The sequence below is a fragment of the Lytechinus variegatus genome, chromosome 1 (genome assembly GCF_018143015.1).
Source record: "Lytechinus variegatus isolate NC3 chromosome 1, Lvar_3.0, whole genome shotgun sequence".
NCBI classification, from domain to species: domain Eukaryota; kingdom Metazoa; phylum Echinodermata; class Echinoidea; order Temnopleuroida; family Toxopneustidae; genus Lytechinus; species Lytechinus variegatus.
The window spans coordinates 15,024,061-15,048,212 of NC_054740.1; the positions used below are offsets into that span (position 1 = coordinate 15,024,061).

Sequence of the window (24,152 nt, forward strand, 5' to 3'; positions counted from 1 at the left end):
TTATTTCAAGTAAATCAAGAAAAACTGAATGACTATTGTGTCCAATGAAGCTTGTGATGATTTTTTTTTTAATTATTTATTTTGAAAACATTTGGATCAAATTTTGGGAAATAAAATACACACAAGAAGATGGGCTATGTACAAAGCAACAATCTTGGATCATTAACTAATTTCAGCCAAGAGATGGATTTCGGTCGTTCTTATATTATGGTCAAATTTGAAGAAGCAATTATATAATAATCATTTGCTTCTTCAAAATCACTCATGAACAATACAATTAATAATAATTTTTAAAAATTGAAGAGGGAAGCCATGTCATGTTCTGGAAAATCGAATTTAAGGTTAATATCAATTAAAATACATCATTGGCTACAGTATACACGATAAAACCAACAGCTTATTTTCCATATATCCTGTCAATGCACACACCCCAAATTATCCATCAAATTATGAAACCATAACCCATGTCTAATTAATCCTGAAAGAGCAGCAACGTCTACCCCTGTTCAGACAACAAAAAAATCTGGTAGGCTATACATATGATAACTATTTTTTGGTAGTGTGAATGTTGCACATCACGTTGCAATAAAATGTATGCATTGTAGGAAGCCAATGCCTAATCTTTACATTTGATTATTAAGATTGATTCCAACATATGATTGATTATAATTTGAAAAAAAAAACATTAAGATAAATCTTACAGTTGTGGTTAAATTGATCAAATGAAAACAATCTATTAAAGAAGGGACCACAAAGTAGATCATGGTCCTGTTCACACTATAAGTTTAGCTGTATTTTGTTCATGATGCAGTCCCAATCTTACATTCATTTCTACTACATGCATACCATACATGACAGTGTACATGAAAGAGTTTCATATATTTATATTTCAATATTTTCCAGTCTAAACAGGCTTCTCAGACGAAAACATGTGGCACATGGAATTGACATTAAGGTTAAATATGGCCCAATTCTCGTTATACAGGCTGACAAAAATGAACTAATCAATTTATACAAGATAAAAATAGGCGATAGAGTGTCAGTAGCGATGTTAATTTCCAGGAATACCGTTATGCTATTAGGCAGCTATGTTAGACTAACACCATCATCCCATGTCAATCATGTCTATATTGAGAAGATGCAGATGAAATACCATTTATCTTATGGATGTAAATGAAAAAGCATAACAACCTCTGATGTATCATGCACTGCTTTAGGAAGTTGCAAATCATTCATAAACATTATTCCACTTTTAAAGTCAATAGAGAAGATGAAGATGAAAGATAGCTTGATCGTTTGAGGAAAGTAAATATATTTACATGTATATACATGTATTTATATATCCACCTTGTTAGGTGAGCTCCTATATTACCTCTGTTAAACAGGGCCCCGTCTTAAAAAGAGTTGATTGATCCAATCAACCACAACTATGGAAAGCCAGCAAGTGGGAACGCTAGCAAAGCGATCTTCCAAACTGGTTTCCTGAACCAGTTTCCAGTAAGCACGTTTTAGAAAGCGAAATGAGAACGTAGTCATAGAGTTAAGGTTGATTGGATCAATCATACCTCTTTGTAAGACAGGGTCCTGGTCTACAATGGGATTTGAACTCCAGGCCCTCGTGTTTCACTGTCTGAAGATTAATTCACTGGGCCATAATGCTCCATGACATAAATCAAATTGTCAATCCTACATGTATCTTACACTTTGATGAGGTGTAAGATGTGTTGAGGTTCAATTGAAGTTCACCAGATATTGCACTGAAGACCATTTGTATGAATGAACTAAGACAGAGGTAATATTAACTTATGAATTCATTTATTTATTTCATTTCTAGGCAAAAGACAACAAGAATATGTACAAGAGGAAGAAATTGCCACCAACTAGTGCCTGAGGATGACTGAAAGAAAAACTAGTTTCTGTTATGAAGCTCTCCTCACTAGTTGGGGTTTACAAATATACAAAAATAAAATCGGTATAAAATGGCAATGTTTAAATGCATTTCTTACTAAAACAAAGAATATACACAGTGTTTTATTCAATGTGCAATTATAATGTCCAACTTGCTTAAACTGAAGGAAATAGTGTTTTGAAAATACAATTTTTTGTAATGGAGGGTTCATTGGGCTAAAATTTAAGATTCAGCACACTTTCGGCTTCTGAGGACCCATCTGACAGCCACTCCTGTGGTCTGTTTCATAAAGACTTGTCATAATAACAGATTTCTATGACAAATTTACTATCAGCCAATCAAATCATATGATTTCTGTAGCTTAAAAAGGTTATTGCCAAATTTGTTACATGTATGATAACAAGTTTTATGAAACAAGCCCCAGGTCTGCTGCTAACAACAGAGGGCACTATTCTTCAGAAAATTGATAAGATTGCAGGAAAATTTCACAATGTGCCAAACAAATTATCTGCAAGATTTATTAAAGAGAGTTTACTAGTGTATTACAGATGAGTAAAATTACCTACATGTACTCAAGCATCAACTCATTTCAGGCAGCCTCATGTCAAGAGTGACACCTTTGGGAGGGGACGCAAACCCACACCATCATCGCAAAATCATGTGGGCGTGTCATGGTCTCGTGGTCATGACTCTTATCTTTCAAGCAGAGCATTGTTGGTTCAAATCCCAGTCAAGGCATATTTTCCTTCAGCAAGAAGATTATACATGTACATATATCGTGCTGCACTCAACCTACATGAGATGAATGGGTATAAGCACCTGGCATGATAAATTCCTTGGATCCTTATTGGATGCTACTGAAGAAGCAGCACCTCATGAGCTACAGCTGGGGTAATAATGGTGCAGTCAGATTTTTCTTATGGTGGCCATATGGCGAGTCAAAAACAGCCGTTTTAACATTGTTTGTACCAGCTACATACATGGGTTTTGAATAAAAATGAATAAAATAACTGCTTTGACTCGCCATACTGCTGTTGTGAGGAAAATGTGACTGGACCATATCAGTGCACTTTGTACCCTCTGGAAAAAGTGTGATATATCTAGCTGTATTATAAATGCAGCTTTATGTTATATTTCTTTTTAAAAGTGCAGTAGTAGCAGTAGGCCCAATTGTAGTATTTCAGAGAAGCAAATAAAAACATCTGATGCAGAGATACTTTTGTTTTGATCACATTCACCAAACATTTCCTTCTATGACAAGATTGATGAGAAAGAAAGATGGTTTGGAACATGTTTCAATTGTACATTTCCGCATGCTTTCTTGGCTACATGTATCTGAAGGACAAGTAAACTCACTCTGTCCTGGTACAAATTTGTTTGGATTACATAAAAACAAATTTAGGATTGACAAAGATGGCAAATGGTTCTGCAGCTGTAGCTAATGCGATGTAAATTCATGTAGTATAATGTAGTATAATATTGTAACCCAAAACGTAATGCAGATTAATAATTCTCTTCAATTTCTCATGAAAAAATAATAGTCGAGAGAATGAGAGATTATATTATGCACAGTATAAGAGCCATATCATCACCATAATCCCCATCATCATCATCATCATAATCTTCATCATCATCATCATAATCATTATCACCATCATTATCATCATAATCATTATCATCATCATCATCATTATCATCATCATCATCATAACCACCATCATCATTACATATGTGGGTTAGTTTGACAGTGAATACAATACTGACCAATATTAACTTTCCCTGAGAGTATATAGATGAATGCATTCCAGCCCTGGGGAATCACCTGAGTTATGGATGCCTTCTCTTCCAATTCAACATCCAGGAAGATAGTTGGAGTACGGGTGGTGACACAGGACTGCATAGAGAAAAGTAAGTGGTCAATCAACTGCCGATTGGTCTACATCTGTATCACAGAGCATAGCAATGATTGTAGAACATTTTTAAACGACTAATTATATTGACTACAATTTACAATTAAATTGTGAAAATCAAGTGTACGATTAATAACCTTTGTGTTACAGTTGTTTGTCAGTTACAAGAGACTGTACAAGCGAATGTTGATCCTTTCTTGCGGTAAGGGGGACACACCCCAGATTTCCATTAATTGGCATTGATCATTTTAGTTCCTAAGAAATAGTCACCACCCATTCTTATCAAACTTCCCGCCCTTTCACACGGTAAAATATTCTAATTTGAATGATTCTTCCAGTGAAAAACAAGGCTAATGACAAATTTTTAGCATGTGGGAAACCAAACAAGAATCACAAACGCTAATCACAATCATGAATTCAAATTCTTCTCCAGAGGTGAATTCCGATTAAGTTTCACCCAAATTACGGTACAAATTTTATGTGTGAAAGGCTTGACCTCCAAAACATCTTAGGGGGTGGAGCTAACATGTCCTTTCAAGCACTTCTGTAGATAATATAATTGTCATGCACTTATCATATCGATTATCATATCTTTGATTGACAAATCACCAAAGACACAAACCGCTTTCACTCGGGAATTGGAATTCAAATCAGTCTTCGAGTGAGCACGTCAAAGGTCAGGTGATTCTAAAGACAAATCGCAATCTTCAATACAATGATGATTCAAGATTCACGTGTGAAACGGCTCTTAGTCGCTCATAACTTCAAATACAAAAAAAATTATAAAACAACCTCCTGCTTTATCTCCATTCCATTTGGTCTCATCCCACATAGTCTGATGTAATGCTAGTATGATCTATAACCAGTTTTGTCTTCAAAACATGAGCTGTTCTATTGCCATTTCACCATCCCACATGGTCTGATGTAATGCTAATATGATCTATAACCAGTTTTGTCTTCAAAACATGAGCTGTTCTATTGCCATTTCACCATCCCACATGGTCTGATGTAATGCTAGTATGATCTACATGTATAACCAGTTTTGTCTTCAAAACATGAGCTGTTCTTATTGCCATTTCTCCAAATATCACTTTAAAATTCCAGTATAAAGTCTGTATTCATTTTGTTTTTATAACTACTTAGTATAACCCCTGTATTACTCCCCCCCCCATTCAAACATGTGATCTATCACCAATGGTGATTGCATTATCGTATAAAAGGTGGGTCTCTTAAGGGCCGTCTGCACCAGCCCGAGTTTTCAAATGAGCGCACTATTTCAGATCTGGCAAATTTTCCCGATCTGAACAATATCTAGATCATTTGTAATGGAGACGCAATTATCGCACTAGTTCGTAGGATTAATCTCAAGAACTTGGGTAAGAATAATCCCGCTAATTCACAGGTGCAGACACATTCGGGATTATTTATTCATGGTGTCAGACCAAAATGCATCGATGCCTCGCTCGAGCAGGAATCAAGTTTCTTACGATGGTGGAGACAGGGTTTCTTGAATCTCGAGAATAATCGCGAAGAGGGCCGTTCGGGCTAAAGTCTCGAGACTGAGCAAACTCAGACTGGTGCAGCATAGCTTTTAGTCAAGCTGTATCAATACGCAAGCTTACAATGAACCACTTTTTTACCCACAAGTATATTGATTTCACTTTTAAATACAAGATTTTTATTATGCAGTTTGTTTCCTATTCACACAATTGAAACTATCTCATCCTCCAGGCAGGATTACTGGAATTAATTCTACATTTCTAACCTTTGACATTATTAAACAAGCTGTAATAATGCTTCTAGCAATATTGGTATTTTCGAGCAGACATTTGTATTCATCAACATGTTTATTATAGTCAATATAAGCAGTATTAGGCTATTAAATTTGTAGGATGATTTGCTGAATATGATGAAACATGGATAAAATGGATTATTGTCAATGAATTCTTCAAACAAACTGCATTCTTGCATTCAGTCACTTATTTTATTACTTCTCTTTGAACTGTGCAATTTCTACTTTTAGTTTACATTTCATACAAACAATGAAACAAATACACCAAAGTATACCATTAAAATTTTGCTCTTAATCTCCCTATGACCGTCTGTGCTACTTTTTTTCTTTCTCTTTTTTTTTGGGGGGGGGGGGTGTGGGTGCAGAATACATTTAAAGGCTTGACATAAAAATGCTTACTTTCAAATCTGATTTGTCCATTCTTGCATCTGGGAGGTGTTTCATGTAGATGACAAATTTGCTTTGAACCAATCGGATGCAAGGATTTGGATAGCTTGTAACAATATCCTGGTATTCAGTGAAAAATCACTCTCTGCATACGTGTATTCGTTTCATAAAATGCTCACCTGGGCCCTGTCTTACAAAGAGTTGCCATTGATCCGATCAACCTCAAGTATGTATGTAAATCCATCAATGTCATAATTTTTTTTTGGTTTAGGAAATTTGTATAATGTCCTATGAAAACAAAGAGAAGCATACATGTACTGAATTGTCAAGAAAACAGTGAATGTATGAATATACATTATATCTAGACAAATATTTTGAAGAAACGTGTTATATGTTGACGTTGCTGGCTTTCCATAGCTGTGATTGATTGGATCAAAAGCAACTATGGAAAGCCAGCAAAGTCAACATATAAAATGCATGTTTGTTAAAAAATTCTAAATATGAAAGTATATCCATAAATTCATTAATTTCTTGACAATATGGTGTGTTCTCCTTCGTTTACAAAGCACATTTTGCAAATTTCCTATAGAAAAAATTATGACACTGATGGATTTCCTTAGAGTAACGATTGATTGAATCAATGGTAACTCTTTGTAAGACGGGGCCCAGATATATTCATTTGACTGAACTACAGTACATAATCTACCATCTAACTATTCAATGTTGCTATGTCTGCCAAACCTCTGGCAAGGTTTGGCAAAATAAAATACATGCACCTTTGGTTGGAACTTAGCTGCTACAATGTACATACATGGTAAGGCAGCACATCTATTAAAGTACACAATGTCATATAAAAAAAAAGCAATTAGGTTCATATCAGCCCTTTGGTGGAATTTAACTTAAGAGTAATTGAAATATCTGAATTGAATATACCAGGGCACAGCCAGAAAAATGTGTTTGGAACAAACATACACTACAATACAGAGCAAACCCAGAGCACATGCTTTGGAAAGGGTGTTTGAAACCTGACCGCACTCCCCACCCCTTCGACCCTTCACCCCGTGTCACGACCCTTCCCACTGGCACTTCCAGTTTGTGTCAAAGAGAGGGCGAATTAAGCCCTCTGAAGCAAAGCATTCTTATTAACTCGGCATCACTATCGATTTTACTAAATAGAACCATACCTTACAGAACAAAAGCAAATATAACCAAACTATTCAAAATCTTGTTTGCTTCAAATTTCAGGCTTCATTTCAAAGAAAAGTCGCATTTGCCTCGGATGTTGCTCCTTATTTAATGTAAAATACGGAAATGATTTATTAGATTACAGAGTGACCTTGCAAGGAAAATAAAAGCAAGGTGTCAAAAAACAAATCGTTGCGGTGATCAAGACAAATGCGAAGGCGCTAATAAAACAAATAAAATATAGATCGGCTCACTAAGTGATTACCATAATTCATTGTTTCAAATTATAGCCAAAAGCTATCATATGCTACAAATTAGCTGAAATGCAGGAATTTATTTTAGATATTTTAATTTGTTATTCTAGAAAGTGAGAAGGTTTATTATACTGATTTCCGTTCGATGTGTGTGTGCTACCGCTTTGATCGATTCCAGAAAATTACTTTTAACAAAATAATAGTATAAGAGAAATACTCTCGTTACAAACCTCTTTAAAACCTGTAAAACTTTAGGGAGATTTTTTTTAATTCAGGAATATTTATATTTCACTTCTCTATATTGTCATGAAATTTTAATGGAATAAAGGGTACTTTACAATTTCATGGTATGTCTGTTTAAATATGTAATGATTTTTCTACAAGTTATTTTTACATAACACTTTGATGACAGAGAGAGAGCAAAGAAAAAATATGCCTCACATTTGTATATTACAATTTGTTTTAATAAGTTTTTTAACATATATTCAGTTTGATGAACAAGAAGGTAAAGAGAAAAAAACGCCTCTATTCAAAAATTTGAATAAGAAAAAAAATACTTTAAAAATTCAATCTCAAGGTAAGCTACATGTACATGTATAAATTAATGAAGAAGGAAACTGTAAAATATTGATTAATGATTGTACAAAGTATTAAATAAATTTTATAGATTTGCAAATATTTGCTGGTACATATGATCCTTGCAACACAAAGTACTAAGATTCACTTTTTAGCTAGAATTGGTCTATCAATTGGAACTATGTAAATTAATTGATTTTTGCGATCGACTGTAAATAAGTTTCTTTTAAGACTGTCAATTTCAATCATCTGACCCTTTGGGATCTGGAAATGGATTTTTGCAACAAGAAATCAGAGCACATTCATAAACTATAATTTGTTTTAATCAGATAATTCAGCTTTTTTTTAGGAAAAATCTGTTGCAACTTTTTAAGTTGATCGATGTTTGCAATCAATTTTGAATAAGTTTGAATAAGTCCAACCCCAACAAATAACTGATTTGAATAAAAAGAGAAAAAGCTAACAAGCATAACACCAAAAATTTCATCGAAATTGGATGTGTACATGTACAAGTAAAATAAGAAAGTATTATGACACTGAAAATTCGCTTAAATTCACAAAACAGTTTTGTACATGTACATCCTGGTCAGTGTGCAAATGAGGGAACTGATGATGTCATCCACTCACTATTTCTTTTGTATTGTATTTTAATATATGAAATATGCAGTATTTTAATTTTCTTCTTATTGTCATGTCAAATAAAGTTTTTTCTTCCCTGAACATGTGGAATTGCCATTGTCACAACATTTCATGGTTCAGTCCAGTTAGTCCTTATTGTCAAATCTGTAAAAATTGAAAAGAATGTATAATTCAAACAATTAAAAAACAAAAGAAATAGTGAGGGACATCATTGACTCAGTTGCATTTTACTGATATGTGCATATACGGTAAATAACTATTCGTGAAAAATGAGCAAAACTTCAAAATGTCATGTAACTTTCTCATTTTACCTCCGATTTTGATGAATTTGTCATTGTTATGCTTGCTTGATAATTATCTATTGATTCAAATCAACATTTATCTGGGGTGAACTTGACCTTTAAATTTCATTCATCCGATCCTTTGTGGATCTAGAATTCTACAGATATTTTTGTATGTTCAGACATATCCACATGATGTTTAAATATGTGCCATAAAAAAAATGAACAGCACATTGTCATTTGAATTGAAATTGATGAGGATCATGAGCCAATGTTGCATTCATCACCAAGGGGTCACGTGCGGTTATCATCAAATAAACGTACTGCCCTCTATTGACCATCTGATCTGATGCCGCTGACCAGGTGTTATTTGTTGAACTCATAATCGTTGTCTAACCCCTCCCCCCACCCTCCCCTCCTACTTACAAACATCATCAATATTTTGACACAACTGCTCCGCTATCCTGGGGGTCTGGCGACATCGAATTAAAAAGTCCCACGAGGGCCTCGCTATTAAAATTGGTGGATTTATACCAGAAGATGAATTTATTTCTCTTAATATCTCTCGGCGCATTTGGCAGTGGAATTGATTTCAAGGTATTTCAACAGCCCTTGGGTGGCATAGGCTCAATTAAAGGCTTCAATAGGAAAGGGTGTTTGATAGAGGAAAGATTAAGAATCTTTTAACTTTCTCTTAAGTTTGTTAAGAAAGGACAAGGCCTTGGCAATAATGGGAATCAGGTGTGAAAGATATTTAACAAGTCTGTATTGTTCATATGATATTGATTCAATATTTTCGAACCAAACTGTATGACATTATCAAACAGAGGTGGTTAGAATTTTTAACAGGGTAGAATTTTTTTCATTTGATATTTTAAGGGCTTCTATTATCCCATTGGGCCATCGCTGAGTTTTGGAGGATGCATATTTTTCATTCAAAGGGCTACCTTTTTGTGCAACAAGCAGTATGCAAAAGGCAATTAATATCATACACATCATTATTGATTCTCTACATATTCTTGAATATTAATATGACAGATTCTAGCAAGGATGGTCACCCCAAAGCATTAAATTTGGGGAATTTTAGGGCGATTTGGGCTGTGATTCAAGCAAATGGACCTGCTGGAGTCATGTACATGAATTTCCAAGGCTGGTTACAACACCTTGGAGGTGGGCTATTAACATCATTTTTCCACAGGCCCCAGACTGAATAATAATATAGGGTATTTAAATTGCGCACATATCCACCTTGTTAGGTGCTCCTACATATTACCCGGCTAAGCTAGGCGTTCATAGCGCACACAGCTTCTTGAGGAATTACTTCCTATCGGTACCCATTTACCTCACCTGGGTTGAGTGCAGCACATGTGGATCAGTTTCTTGCTGAAGAAAATCATGCCATGGCTGGGATGGGTTCCAGGCAAAAAAAATTTCAGGGTCTACATGTACTCTTCACAAGAAACTGCATAACTCTGCTTCATTGGATAAAATTTAACATTACAGTGAATGGGGATTATCTGGGGCTCTTTTTTTAATTTCCACAGCTCTTTTGAGTACTTTGGGGGCTAAATTACCCCGAGCCCCCATATGTTTTCCTACTGGGCTCTATATCCAATATAAAGGAAGGTGGTATATTTTTTTAATGGTTGAAGTTCATACCAAATCTACAGAAGACCTAAAAATCTTGTGTTCAAATTGAAACCTCCTATAATACGACATGTACACATATGTATGCTAGATTTATTGGCGCGTCATGGTCGTGTGGCACTTTTATCAAATTTTCAATCTGTGATACTAATAAACAGTTCTTGTATAGCGCATATCACATTATGATTATAACATCTCTAACGTCTCGTCCAAAGGACTTGGATTACTACCCTGGCTTTAGCTTGGCAGCAGTAGTAGTAACTTACATTACGGCGCACACATTTCAAGGAATTAATTTCTACCCATTTACCTCACCTGGGTTGAGTGCAGCACAATGTGGATACATTTCTTACTGAAGGAAACTATGCCATGGCTAGGATTTGAACTAATGAATCCACTGGGCCACAATGCTCTTGGTGAGAATTACATGTAAAGATGCTTTTGATACATTGAAAGACGATCAATGCAATCCTACTCTGTCATCATAAAATCATGATGGATGTACATGGGCCCCGTCTTACAAAGATTTGTGATTGATCCAATCAAACACAACTATGGAAGGCCAGCAACATCACTATCTACATGTAAATCACATGTTTGTTCAAAACATACTCTAGATTTGGTGTATAATCATACATTGTTTTCTTGAAAATTTGGTTTGCTTCTCCTTGTTAACCAAGGCCATTGTGCAAATTTCCTTCAAAAAATTATGACATGGATGGATATCTATATACCTGAGGTTGATTAGATCAATTGTAACTCTTTGTAAGACGGGGCCACGGTCTAATGATTCTGACTCTCATTTTCCAATCACAAGGTCTTGGGTAAGAATTCCAGCCATGGCATGTTTTACTTAGCAAGAAATATACCCACATCACGTTGCACTTGACCCAGGAGAGGTGGATGGGTAATCGCCATGATCAAATTCTTGCACTGGCCGGAAAATTGCAAGTCAAGCTATAATGTCGCGAATAATTGTTTGCTTTGGGATAGATTATTTTACTATATACATGTAACTCACTGCCTATTATTTAAATTAGTATATTTCATTTTTTCTTTAATGGGGGGGGGGGAGAATCAGACCCAATACTGTGCAATAGTGCATTACAATAAGTACCCAGCATGCCATTCCATTATTTTTCTATTCCTCGCACACTAATCCAAGGCCACTGAAGGCTATGGCCATAGATGCCATTGTGACTTGCCCTGATGCCCCTCCCATTGGCATTGATGGTCTGTTGTGCCCAGGTTTATTTTTCCTAATCATGTTATGATACAGAAATGTGATGTTGACAAATTTCAACCCCAACCCCCATCCCCCCCCAAAAAAAAGGAAAAATAAAAAGTAAGAAAAAAGTTAGGAGAAATGCAAAGAGTGAAAAACACAGAAAGAGGAGGAAAAAAGAACAGAAAGAAATGAGTGAAAACACTTCAACTACTTTGTACTCTATCCATGAAAATACTGTCCATGTAGATGGCGCTATATAACATACAGACTAAACAAGGGGTGATTTGATAGAGACTCCCACTGCAAACACAACCCAAACTTTCACAAAGATAACATTTTTAATGAAAAGGATGTGAGTGAAGTCATTGTTATGATTATTACCTTCATTCATTGGCAATGAGATTGATTTAAGAATTATTATAATAGGATACATGAGATAAACAAAGATTTGTCTTAATGAAATAGGCAAGGATATTTTGGCTGTTTGAAAAATGATATCATTTTCAATTGGCAGAAAAGGGGCAACTCTTGCCCTTGTAATGTAAATATTGGGGGGAACTGTTTTTTTTTCTTTTAAGCATCCCCCACCCCATTCCCTGGCAGTGATTGAGATATAACATACACCTAAATTAAATTATACAGCCTTCTCAAAGAAAAATAACATTCTGATTTGAAAAGAAAAAATAAATAAAAAATTGAAAATGTATAGGCAGGCCTTCATTTTTAATTGTCATTTCATCAAATGGGGCAAATAGAAGGGAATCATTATCCCTATTTAATGTGGCCATTTTGTAATATTTTTTTTTAGATAAAAAAAAGGTTTTTTAACTATTGTACGAATTGTTCAAACAATTTTTCTCCTCAAAGTTTTCCATTTACATTTCTAAAAAATCTTCCACTTGGGTACCTGATATAATCTAATAAATAATATGTGATGAAGCATTTTGATGAAAAAGAGGATGATTTGCCATGTTATTTTTAAAATACAATAAACTTCATCAATCCCACATTCAAATAATGAAGAAATGTTTTGCACTAAATTGTAAACAATGTGAAAACTGTCAAGAGTGATTTGAAATGTTCAAATAAGTGATAATCACTGCATTCTCATACACCGAACAAAATTTTCAAAATCACAAATCTCCCAAATTACCATTTGGACTTTAAGAGAAGTGATTATTTTGCCTCCAAAGATATACTCCGATGAAAAAAATCCTATAAATTGAATTAATGTAAAATCTATTCAAGCAAAATCTCAAAGAGACTCAAAATTGGACAAAAACACTAGGTACCTTCAAATTTCAAGCCCAACAGAAGACAAATCATTCAAGCACAATAAACAATACAAATTTATATAATCTAAATTGATAACAGAAAAGAATGATACAATATTTTAAAGCTTAGGTACTAAATATGTACATGAATACAACAGGGTTGGTGTGGATGATGATGTCACACACTTCCCATGGCCTACTAAAAGATTCCTTCCATGCTTCATTTCATGTGTACACAAAACATCACCTTTTTTTATAGAGAGATTTGATGAGGATAAACGGATCATTTAACTCTGTGAGCAGCCGAACTACATGTTTATGAGTTTATATATTTGTTCTAAAACACCTTGGATATCATCTTTATTTGGGATGGAAAGTTGTTAGTAGGTCGTAAAATGTGATTATATTGTTTTGCAAAAACCATTTACTTTCATGTTCAAAATTAAAATTGTGTGCCTCCCTCTGCGTTGACATTGTACTTTTTTCTCAAGCGATGAATGTCAATCAACGGGCTCCAAAGGGCGAGGACAGAATGAAAGCTTGAACAAGAACCATAATCTATATTCGGGCAAGTATTTTCCAACTATTTGAAAATGTACTTGCCTGACTGGGCAAGTGCTTCAAAAAAGTTACAAAGCACCCTGCATAATTATTATGTGTATGTGCAGTGCAACTCAACGTCTACTTCGCACTGCTTCTGAATTATTTACGTCGTCATTTTATTGCCTTGCCGATTCAAACATTAGTCAAAGTATGGACGAGGAGGTGAAAGTTCACTACAAAAGAAAAACTGACTCTGAAAAAAGGGCTACGGGGAGAGATTGCAACAAAAGATACAGTCAGAAAACATCTTCTATTTGTGGCCCAGTCGAACTCTCAGAGGAGCTGATGAGGATCAGCGAAGTGTAAGGGTTGTCATCCTATCTCATATCTATGTAAGTAACGTCAGATTGTTGGCTCAAAATTCATGAGATTGAAATAGATCTAGATTCAATTGACAATTAGTTGTGGACTTAACCTACATACAGTAGTAGTGTAGATCTTCCTAGCTGCCTACATATTTACACAAGTTCGTTGGAGTTACTGCAGGTCAATTGGGTCATGCCCCCATGTCTTTAATTTTTAACACTGCACCAAACTTGAAATGGACATGGTCCCAAAAATTCACTCACTAGGTGTTGAGCTGTCATTGTGAGCTGGTCATCTGGATCGTTTGTGTAAACCCACAATAGATTGGAGAATAGGAAGCCTAATCAATTTTTCTTGTGTTTTTAAGTTCTGACACCGGCAACAGGCAAACAGTCACCCAACAATGATTATTTATGGTAGGTCCCCCAAATCGGACAGTAAATAGACCGCGTAACGAAACACTCGGGAAGAGCGCCCTACAGCGTTGAGTAAGTAACAACCTTTTTTACCTTTGGTTATTGCAAGATAGTTGTGTACAAAACATATGAGAGAAATGGTGAAGGGTTGAAGGAATAGACAATTTTTCCATTTCGAATTTTTTTTTCTTCAATTATTTCCCCCTTAAATTTGAGATGAATATATTTTCAGAGGTTCCTTGCTAATAAAACATTATCATTCCCATGCGCCACCCTTGAACCATCTCCAAACTCCCCTTTCTCATTTCCCCCATATGTTTTATACACAGTAGCGTGCTGATATGCGAAGGTTTACTTACTCAACGCTGTTGGGCGCCTATCCCTATAAGCATTTATCGAGCATTTCAAAAAATCATCGAAGTGTCCGATCTTCCCCTTGTACTAGTATCTTTTCTACAGGTAATGAGATGGGTTTATCTCCAAGCAGCTGGTCTAGCTTTATGATAGTACCTGGCCTAAACCCATTTGGTCTACTCTCCATTTGTTCTCATTAAGATTGGGTGATTCAGGTCCAATTACAAGTTGGTCTACTCCCTCATAGTCTAATTCTCAATTAGTCTAATGCCCAGATGGACTAACCTGGTCTACAAATTATTTTGCACCGTGTCAAAATTATAATTTTGATTCATTACCAAATCAGAATAAATGGTGTTCAACCAAGTGGATAGTCAACAAAAGTGGTATAGCCTAACTGGCAATTAGACGAAATGGTATTGCAAATTGTATCAAATTGCTTACGATAAACTGGTTGTAGCCAATGTTCTAGCTAATACCTTTTTACTGGTGGTCGCAATTCCATGGCAATACAAAGTTTTTTTTAGGTCGAGTCAGTGGAATGGGAATGAACATCATGTAATGACAACTTGACAGCAAATCTTTGAAAAATGAAACTAATAGTGATCAAATATATGTTTGTTTTATTGTAAACCATAAAAATAAAACAAGGTAAAAGATGGAAATTAACACAAGTGCAATTCCTCTTTGCAACGAGTTGGTTATGAAACACTTTTCATTTGGAATCAGTGGTGGTCGGAAATAGTGTTTTTCATGATGAGCGGTGGTCAGGTATCTTCTATGCTGGTTGGGCCCAACCACTGCCATCCATCGTAGCTACTGTATAACACTGGTTGTAGCTGAACTAAGATAAGACTATGTGGGACGAGACCCAATAGATGCAGGGGAAAAGGCCAATCAGACATACATCATGAGATGTAAAATCACTGCCTCTGTGCCTCCGTGATCGTTAATGTATGCAACATCCTTCAAAGGTAAAGCTGAGAAAAGTATGCTTTTCTTAATATTTATCCACTCTGGGCGATTACAAAAATATATACATCCAACCCCCTATATGCGGAATCTTACAGTGATTTCTGCTTTGTACTTCGTATGAAAATGTGTAATGCTCTTGAAATACCATGACTTATTGATACACAAAGAGTACCGTAAAATTTCAGATATTTCTCTTTTTTGGGGGGTAGATAAAAAATTAAAGGAAATTACCCCTCAGCTAATCTGGATTACAAATTGATAGGATTCATTCTCTCCCAATTGAAAGCCAAGAAAACAGTGCATCTAGATCACCTTCCCGAAGTGACAGTTTATTCTTTCACCTAAGCAAAAGTTACTCTTTCTTTTCAGGGGCTACTTTTTACAATCTACTTCCTAAATCTGATTGGCAAAACTTTACATTTCCCTGAATTGGGATTTTCCAGGGCTCTTTTTAACAATTCTGGGGCGAAATCACCTCGGGGCCCCATAATTCCCCCCCCCCCCCCCTCCCCCGCCTTCACCCAAAACATTAGTCATTCAACAGATTTATGTCACTCACCTTACTCCCCAAGGCTTCCCCTGCAATCACTCTGACACTGGCACCCCCTTCTGTTGCAAATGGAATGTCCTCTTTCTTTATGTCCTGGTACACGGACTCTACCATTTTATCCCCTGAGGTAAGGTTTATCCACAGTTGAAGGCCATGACAGCTCTCCTCGCCAGCTGGCATCTCTGTGTGTACAATGCCCCTTCCTGCAGATAACCACTGTATGACCATAGATAAAAGGCAAAAACATTGGTCAGTATTCTGGGCTCAGGGGACCATTGTATAATAAACAAATATACCAAGTCATATTACTGTAAACAAATATATCAGGCTTTGAGAAAGTATAGTCGAATCATTTATTCAAGGTTGGTCTGGCAATTATTATTTTTTCCTGAGGGGCGATGCCCTGTTTGACAAATAGTAGTATTGTCAGTTTAATCGATAATTAATAATTCTCACAGTACTTTTGAAGGAAATGCCTGATTATATTTGTTTTACTTGTACTGTATATATTCTACTCTTAATAATTTAGAACAAAAAAATGTGCGCTGAGCTTGAAGAGTCAGGTTACTTGCATTGAATTACTTCAAGCCACTGCGTTCAGCGGAATGCAGATTAGTGCCTGTGCCAAAGCATCATTGGAATGGGACTTCCACGGGAGAGACAAAATTACAGTGAATTATGGTTTCCTTTTTTCTGGGATGCAATGTACAGTACATGTATACTGAGTATTGTGCACCACAACACCTTTGAAAATAGTGCATCAGACATTTGGAGTTGATTTACCTGTACATCACCATTATCTATAGTCCCTTTGTTATCCTTGAAGTCCTCAAAATCCAAACAGCCTGTTAGAATATATGTCACCTGAAAGAAGTCAGTATCAAAGAAAGAAAAATATAGTAACAGAATGGTGGGTCAACTATCAAATATACTTGCAAATGTTCTGTACTACTGCACTGCTTAATCTATAGCTAACTTTATACGATAATTAGTGCTGTTTCCGAATTTCTGGACCGAAATGAAAGTTTGTTAATTTGCATTGTTATAACATATCCTTCCTCATCAGAATTTTGTTTTGTTGCCTGATTTGGATTGATTCGGAAGATTCAGGAACAAAAATACAAGACTAAAATTCACAATTTTTCAGAAGATGAAATGGTTTATGGTTGTCAGACATCACATTGAAATAACTAATATTACTTTTGAAAGCTGAATGGTGGGAACAATTGCTCCCAAAATATTTTAATGAATACTTTGAATATAACATAAACATGAATAAATATTGCACAAGAAATGCCAATAAAATATATGTACCGGTACCTTTTTACCATTATAATTTTTCAAGAACAACTGTCAATTTTAAAGGCCCACAGTCTTGGAATCTCTTGCTAAATGACCTAAAAAGGTCAAACTATTCGTTCTTTTATGAGAAAATATAAATTGTATTTATTTAAGTTTGAATATGAATAATCTAATTCATTGCCTTTTATGTTGTTTTAATTTGTTAGATATGTGTTTGTAACGTGTTATTTTGTATTATTTTTTGAAGTGGGGTAAATTCGGGGATTTATCTTGACAGGCCAATGGCCTTTTGTTTATCCCCAACATCCTCCTCACTTCATCTTTACCATTTCTTTTATAATGCATGTTGTATCTTATTTTGTATTGATTTGTAAACTTGATCATTTGATGTTTTTTAAAGAGATGTGAATAAAATTGAATTGAACCAAAGCTGAGCTTGGACTCCCCCAAGAAGATCCGGTATGGGCCGATTGCCAAAGGACGGCTAAGATTGGGATAGTGATATAACCTTCACCAATTTACATCCACTTGTATAATGCACACCATTTTTTCATCCTAATATCCTGTCAGATTTGGCAGATCAGAATGTGTGATTAAATTACAAATTAGTATTATTCAAGCATGTTGGGCGGGATTTGAGATCACAAAAGGAAAATGTTACAGGAAAATATTTTTTCCACACTTAAATTTCAGTTTGCAGAAAATACTGTCAAAATCACTATTAAATCACAATTGCTAGGCAAATTAAAGTCAAATTGAAAAGCCATGCACAGACTTTAAGAACAGCTTCATGAAGTATCTTATTTGTTCTTACTTTCTCCAATCAAAATTTACATATTTAGGTGGTTTTATTTGGGGAATTTTTTGACGGGGTTATAGAGTATTAAAAGAGCACGGAAATAGATAATCATTCTTACCGTCTCATATCCTCTATGGGGATGATCTGGGAAGCCAGCCGGTTTTGATATATCAAACTCATCTAGACGAAGGAATGGATCCAAGTATTCATGCTGAATAAAAGAAAGGAGAATATATCAGATTCTGCATATGAACGTCAATCTTCAATAAGTCGAATAATCACGCAAAACTTTGTGTGATTTTCATCTTCTGAATTCAAATAGATTTGCATGGTCCAAAGAGACTCAGAGGCAGAGCCACCTTTAATTGCAATTCTTTTAAACACTCATTTGAAATAAAACTTTAGAACTTTAATTTAGATACATTAAAGGGGAATGAAAACTTTGGAACAAGTGGGCTTGTGTGGAAACTGAAAATTCAAAGAATAAAACAAAGAAAGTTTGAGAAATATCGGACAAATACTGAGAAATTTGTGAGCATTATATTGCGATGAATAATGATATGGAGATCCTCCCATTGGCAATGCACCAAGGATGTGTGATGTCACATGTGAACAATTGCCTTTGATGGACTATGAAATACTATCCCCCACAATTTTCTTTGTGCTCTTTCATGGTGATACAAACTATTTCAGGCGCGGATCCAGGAGGGGGCCGAGCCGGCCCCGGCCCCCCCTATTTTTTGACAACCTGCAGAAAAAGTGTACTCTTTACCTTGATAGAAACTACGAAAAACAGAAAGAAAAGTAAGAAAGAGGTATTTTATCCATGATGTGTAATTTACAGCCTCGTAACGACCGGCCCGACCCCGAAAGGAAACCAAAAAAAAAAGGTGAGGGGAAGAATTGGAAAATAGACTTTATATAAAATTTTTCGCTCGCGCTTCGCGCTTGCATTGCCTGTGTAATGAATCTCATTCAAGAGGGTTAAATGACACTAATATAACCAATATATATACAATATATCCAGTTCTGATATCAATTTGCACACATTTTTTTAGCTCGCACATCAAGCTTTCATTATTTTGTTTGATTTACACAAATTGTTAATGTGTATCAAAATGTTCAGCTCACGCTGCGCGCTCGCATCGTTTGATTTGTGAGAAACCTATGCTCTTTGGAAATTCTTACCAAAATTTGTCAAAATGCTCCTTTATCATGTCAGTATATCAAAAAATTAAGCTCATGCTTCGTGCTCGCATTTAATTGTTTGAGACACACAGCTTGTTTATTTAAATAAAAACGCGCTTAGACTGTTCATTTTTTTCAGGTCGGAATATCAGAAATTTTGAACTCGCGCTTCGCACTCTCATTATTTAATTGGTGATACTTGTATCCTCTTCATTAATCACTAAAAACAGTCCTAATTAAGTCACTTTTCACGTTACTATATGATAAAATTTCGGCTCGCGCTTCGCGCTCGCATTGTTTAGTTGGATACTTATCTTTGTTCATGATTATAAAAACTGCTCTGAATCTTCAGTTCTAAGGACATAAAATAACAAAGATTTTTAGCTCGCGCTTCGCGCTCGCATTATATATTAAGACCACATGAGATACCGTGTATTGTTTATAGCAATAAAAACTAATATATACTTAAAACTTCAGTCTTTATAGTTAGGACTACCCCCTGAAAAACCAACAACAAAAAAAGCCAGTTTGTAGCTGCCAATCGAGAAAAATGTTGACCAAATATTTTTCGGCCCCCCCTATTGGCGAAAGCTGGATCCGCCCCTGTATTTAACAATAATGTATTCTTTGAAAATCTATATTAATGTACTTGCCCCTCCCTAGAAAGAATACATGATCTACTGATAGATGTGATAAAAGAGACAGATTAAGTGAAATATATATACAAAAGTAATGAAAAAGTTGACATCACTCATCTTTGTCACATTGCCATTAGGCGGATCTCCATAGCATATTGCTTGCAATATTCCATGCTCATAACTTTCTCATTATTTGTCCGATTTTTCTTAAACTTCCGTTAATATGTTTCTTGGATTTTTCTGTTTTCACACAAGCTATCTTGTTCTAAAAATTTCATTTTCCATTAAATGAAGTCTATTTACCATCATCATAATCACCTACATCAGTAGAAAAGTTGCAAATTTGCAATAAGACTATAAATGAAAACATTTATGATTGATTTGGAAAGCACAGTCGCAAACTGACAACAATGTTCTCTATGAATAGCAAAGGTTTCTTTTCTCTAGCTCACTAGTGATACTAAATTGAAAAATTCTTAAAAATTAAAACAGAAAACAAATAAAGCAAAGTTTGATAGATTTCACAGAATAAATATGGAATCATTTTGCTTGTAACATGTAAAAAGAAGTTTTCACTTTGTATGTTGTTCCTCTTCCATGTCCATCATCTACATGTACAAATACTTTGTATAGTATTAACATTCATCTCTGTTAAGCCAAAATATTTTATATTTCATAATTGCTTTCTTCTTATTGTTTACAATGAATGCTAAATAATGAGCATACTGATACCACATCCTGTAAAAAACAAGTGGAGCGCCTCTGGCAGTCTCACCTGCATTATGCGATTCAATACAGCAGTGCTGACTTTGAAACTACATGTACTATAAAATAATTATTCCCCAAAACCACCATTCAAATAATGATACAATACTATGTTCATTGACTCTAAATAACATTTGACCTTGATCATGTGACATAAGATTTGTCAGTGATACTTGATTACCCCTACATCCACAATTCATAAACTACATGTATATCCATAAACTTTGAAAGTTATGACAGCAATTTAATAATTACCTCCAACATGGCCAAAGTTCATTGACCTTAATGACCTTTGACCTAGGTCATGCGACCTAAAACTCGCACAGGATGTTATGTGATAATTGAGTACTCTTACTACATGTATGTCCAAGGTTTATGAACTAAACCTATACAATATCAGTTATAATGGTAATTCAACAACTTCCCCCAAAATGGCCAAAGTTCATTGACCTTAAATGACTGTTGACCTTGGTCCTGTGACCTGAAACTCGCACAGAATATTCAGTGATACTTGATTACTCTCATATCCAAGTTTTATGAATCAGTTCCATAAACTTTCAAGGTTATGATGGTAATTCAACAAATACCCCCTAAAATGGCCAAAGTTCATTGACCTTAAATGACCTTTGACCTTGTTCATGTGACCTGAAAGTTGCACGGGATGTTCAGTAATATCTGATTACCCTTATGGCTAAGTTTCATGAACTAGGTCCATATACTTTTTAAGTTATGATGACATTTAAAATCTTAACCTTACATGTAGGTTAAAATTTTGATATTGACTCCCCCCACATGGTCTATAAAGTTCATTGACCCTAAATGACCTTTGACCTTGATCATGTGACTTGAAACTCAGGCAGGATGTTCAGTCACTTGATTACCCTTATGTTCAAGTTTCATGAACCAGGTTAATATACTTATGTTATGCTGTAATTTCAAAAACTTAACCTTCGGTTAAGATTTGATGTTGACGTCGCCACCGCCGCCATCACTGCCGCTGCTGTCAGAAAAGCGGCGCCAATTTTCAAATATTGAAAATCAACCCTTAAACAAAAAGTTGAAAGACCTACCTCTTCACATCCTATGCTCCTTTTAACCTTGGCCCCGAGACCCTCTTCTTGTTCTACGCTATCAATGACTTTCACAACATGCCTGGCGGAATCGGCACGATCATTTTTATCTACATCCCTTCTCTCCTTTGCTTTCTTTGTCTTTGTGAGAGACTTGGCATGGCTTCCCGTTTGACCCATCCAATAGTGTATGACCAACTGGACGTGGCTGTAAAGCAAGAATAATGTACAGTACAAATATATGAGCTACTAACTTAAACGAAACATGCCATTAACAGTAGGCCTGAGTGGCTAAGTCGCAGATTCTAGGAGACAAGTTTTTGTCCAGTGTGACTTCATACTCACGACCTCTTCTCATTCCATTCCGCAGAACATTCAATGCTATTTAAATTTATCTGAGAGTAGAATGTTTCCTATTCTTTGGATATACCTTTTTCACAATTTGGGCATTTTCTTTTTTTAAAACTATATTATCAATGAAACTGGCATCTCGCCTGTCTCCTGAGAATAGTGGTGGTGGGTGATGTCACTATAATTTAGCAAACCAAAGTCTTGTTGATTACCGGAATTAAGGAGAATGAAACATTTGGAATATGATAGCTTGTGTGAAAACAGAAAATCAAAGAAACAGATCAACAGAAGTTTGAGAAAAATCAGACAAATAATGAGAAAGTTATAAGCATTTGAATATTGCGATCACTAATGCTATGGAGATCCTCATATTGGCAATGCGACAAAGATGTGTGATATCACTTGTGAACAACTCTCCCCATTACTTTAGTAGCCTATATATTTCACTTAAAGGGGAATCCAACCCAAATAAAAAGTTGTGATAAAAAGAAAAAGAAAAATCAGACAAGTTTGATAGGTGAAAGTTTGAACAATATTGGACAAACAACAAGAAATTTTAAAAGTTGTAAATATTGGTAATCACTATACCCATGGAGACTTCAAATTGGCCGCATATGGGATGGCATAGTAATGTAAGGCAATGACTACTCTTCCATGTACTCCAATACATATTATGGCTAAAATGTCATTTTTCCCAAAAGTTTTATTTCAAATTATATTTTTCTTTCATGAGGACATAAAACAATATACTACCTAGATTATATTTAGATTACTGCCCCAGGGAAATTGGTACTTAGGAGAAAACCACAAATCCCTGATAATAAAGTACATGGCCTATGGGAAAGTTGTCCTCGCCCCTTGTCATAATTTACTTACCCTGTTGCCAATTTGAAATCTACATACAATAGTGATCTCAATTTTAAAGCAGCTATAACTTTCTTATTGCTTGTCCGATTTCTTTCAAACTTTCACCATTCTGTTTAATTTATTTTTCTCCTTCCCAACACAACATTTTATGGCCAAGGCTGGATTCCCCTTTAAACTGCATCTTTTATCACATCTATGAGTAGATCATGTGTTTTTTCTATTGGAAGGCATGTAAATGCATATTTTGAAAAATAAATTATGGATAAACAAGTTTGTATCACCTTAAGAAAAAGCAAAACGAGACATTTTTGGGGTATATTAGAGTCTATTAAATGGAAAGCTGTTCACATGTGACATCACACATCCTTGTTGCATTGCCAATTAGAGGATCTCCATGGCATTAGTGATTGCAATTTTCAAATGCTCATAACTTTCTCATTATTTGTCCAATTTTTCTCAAACTTTCTTTGTCCTCATTATTTAATTTTTCTGTTTTGACACAAGCCTACTTGTTCCAAAGGTTTCATTCTCTTTTAAGCAGATCAATCGCTCCACCAACTAAGAACAGCCATGCATGACCACCCACACTATCACACAATAATCATTAAATTTAATCATTAAAAATCAAATCCCAATAATATTTATTGACTAATGCAAGTATTTTACAATTAACGATATTCATCAGCCGATTGATTTTTAAATTTTTTGTTAAATTGGCACTGCTCATTATATCGTCGCCCTCTCTTATACGTGTCTTGTAACTAGGCTACGAACAAAGAAGGAAAATGGCGACAAGATCATCGGTGAGTATTTGCTCATCTTCTTACATTATTTTTCTTCATATAGGGATTAATTGTAGTGTAAACAAAATTGAATACCGTATACG

The 24,152-nt window shown here is 35.2% G+C and overlaps 1 protein-coding gene across 3 annotated transcripts in view; it reads right to left on the minus strand.

The window, feature by feature from the left end:
• LOC121406985 (pirin-like protein) overlaps nt 1-24,152 on the minus strand; it is an 85,638-nt gene that overhangs the window by 58,548 nt on the left and 2,938 nt on the right. For all 3 annotated transcript variants that reach the window (XM_041597861.1, XM_041597868.1, XM_041597879.1), the window contains exons 2-6: nt 22,049-22,256; nt 18,506-18,598; nt 17,070-17,150; nt 16,296-16,502; nt 3,674-3,803 (exon numbers count right to left, since the gene is read on the minus strand). In XM_041597861.1, coding sequence (XP_041453795.1) covers nt 3,674-3,803; nt 16,296-16,502; nt 17,070-17,150; nt 18,506-18,598; nt 22,049-22,228 — 691 coding nt within the window. In that variant the 5' untranslated portion in view covers nt 22,229-22,256. The remainder of the gene's footprint in view (nt 1-3,673; nt 3,804-16,295; nt 16,503-17,069; nt 17,151-18,505; nt 18,599-22,048; nt 22,257-24,152) is intronic.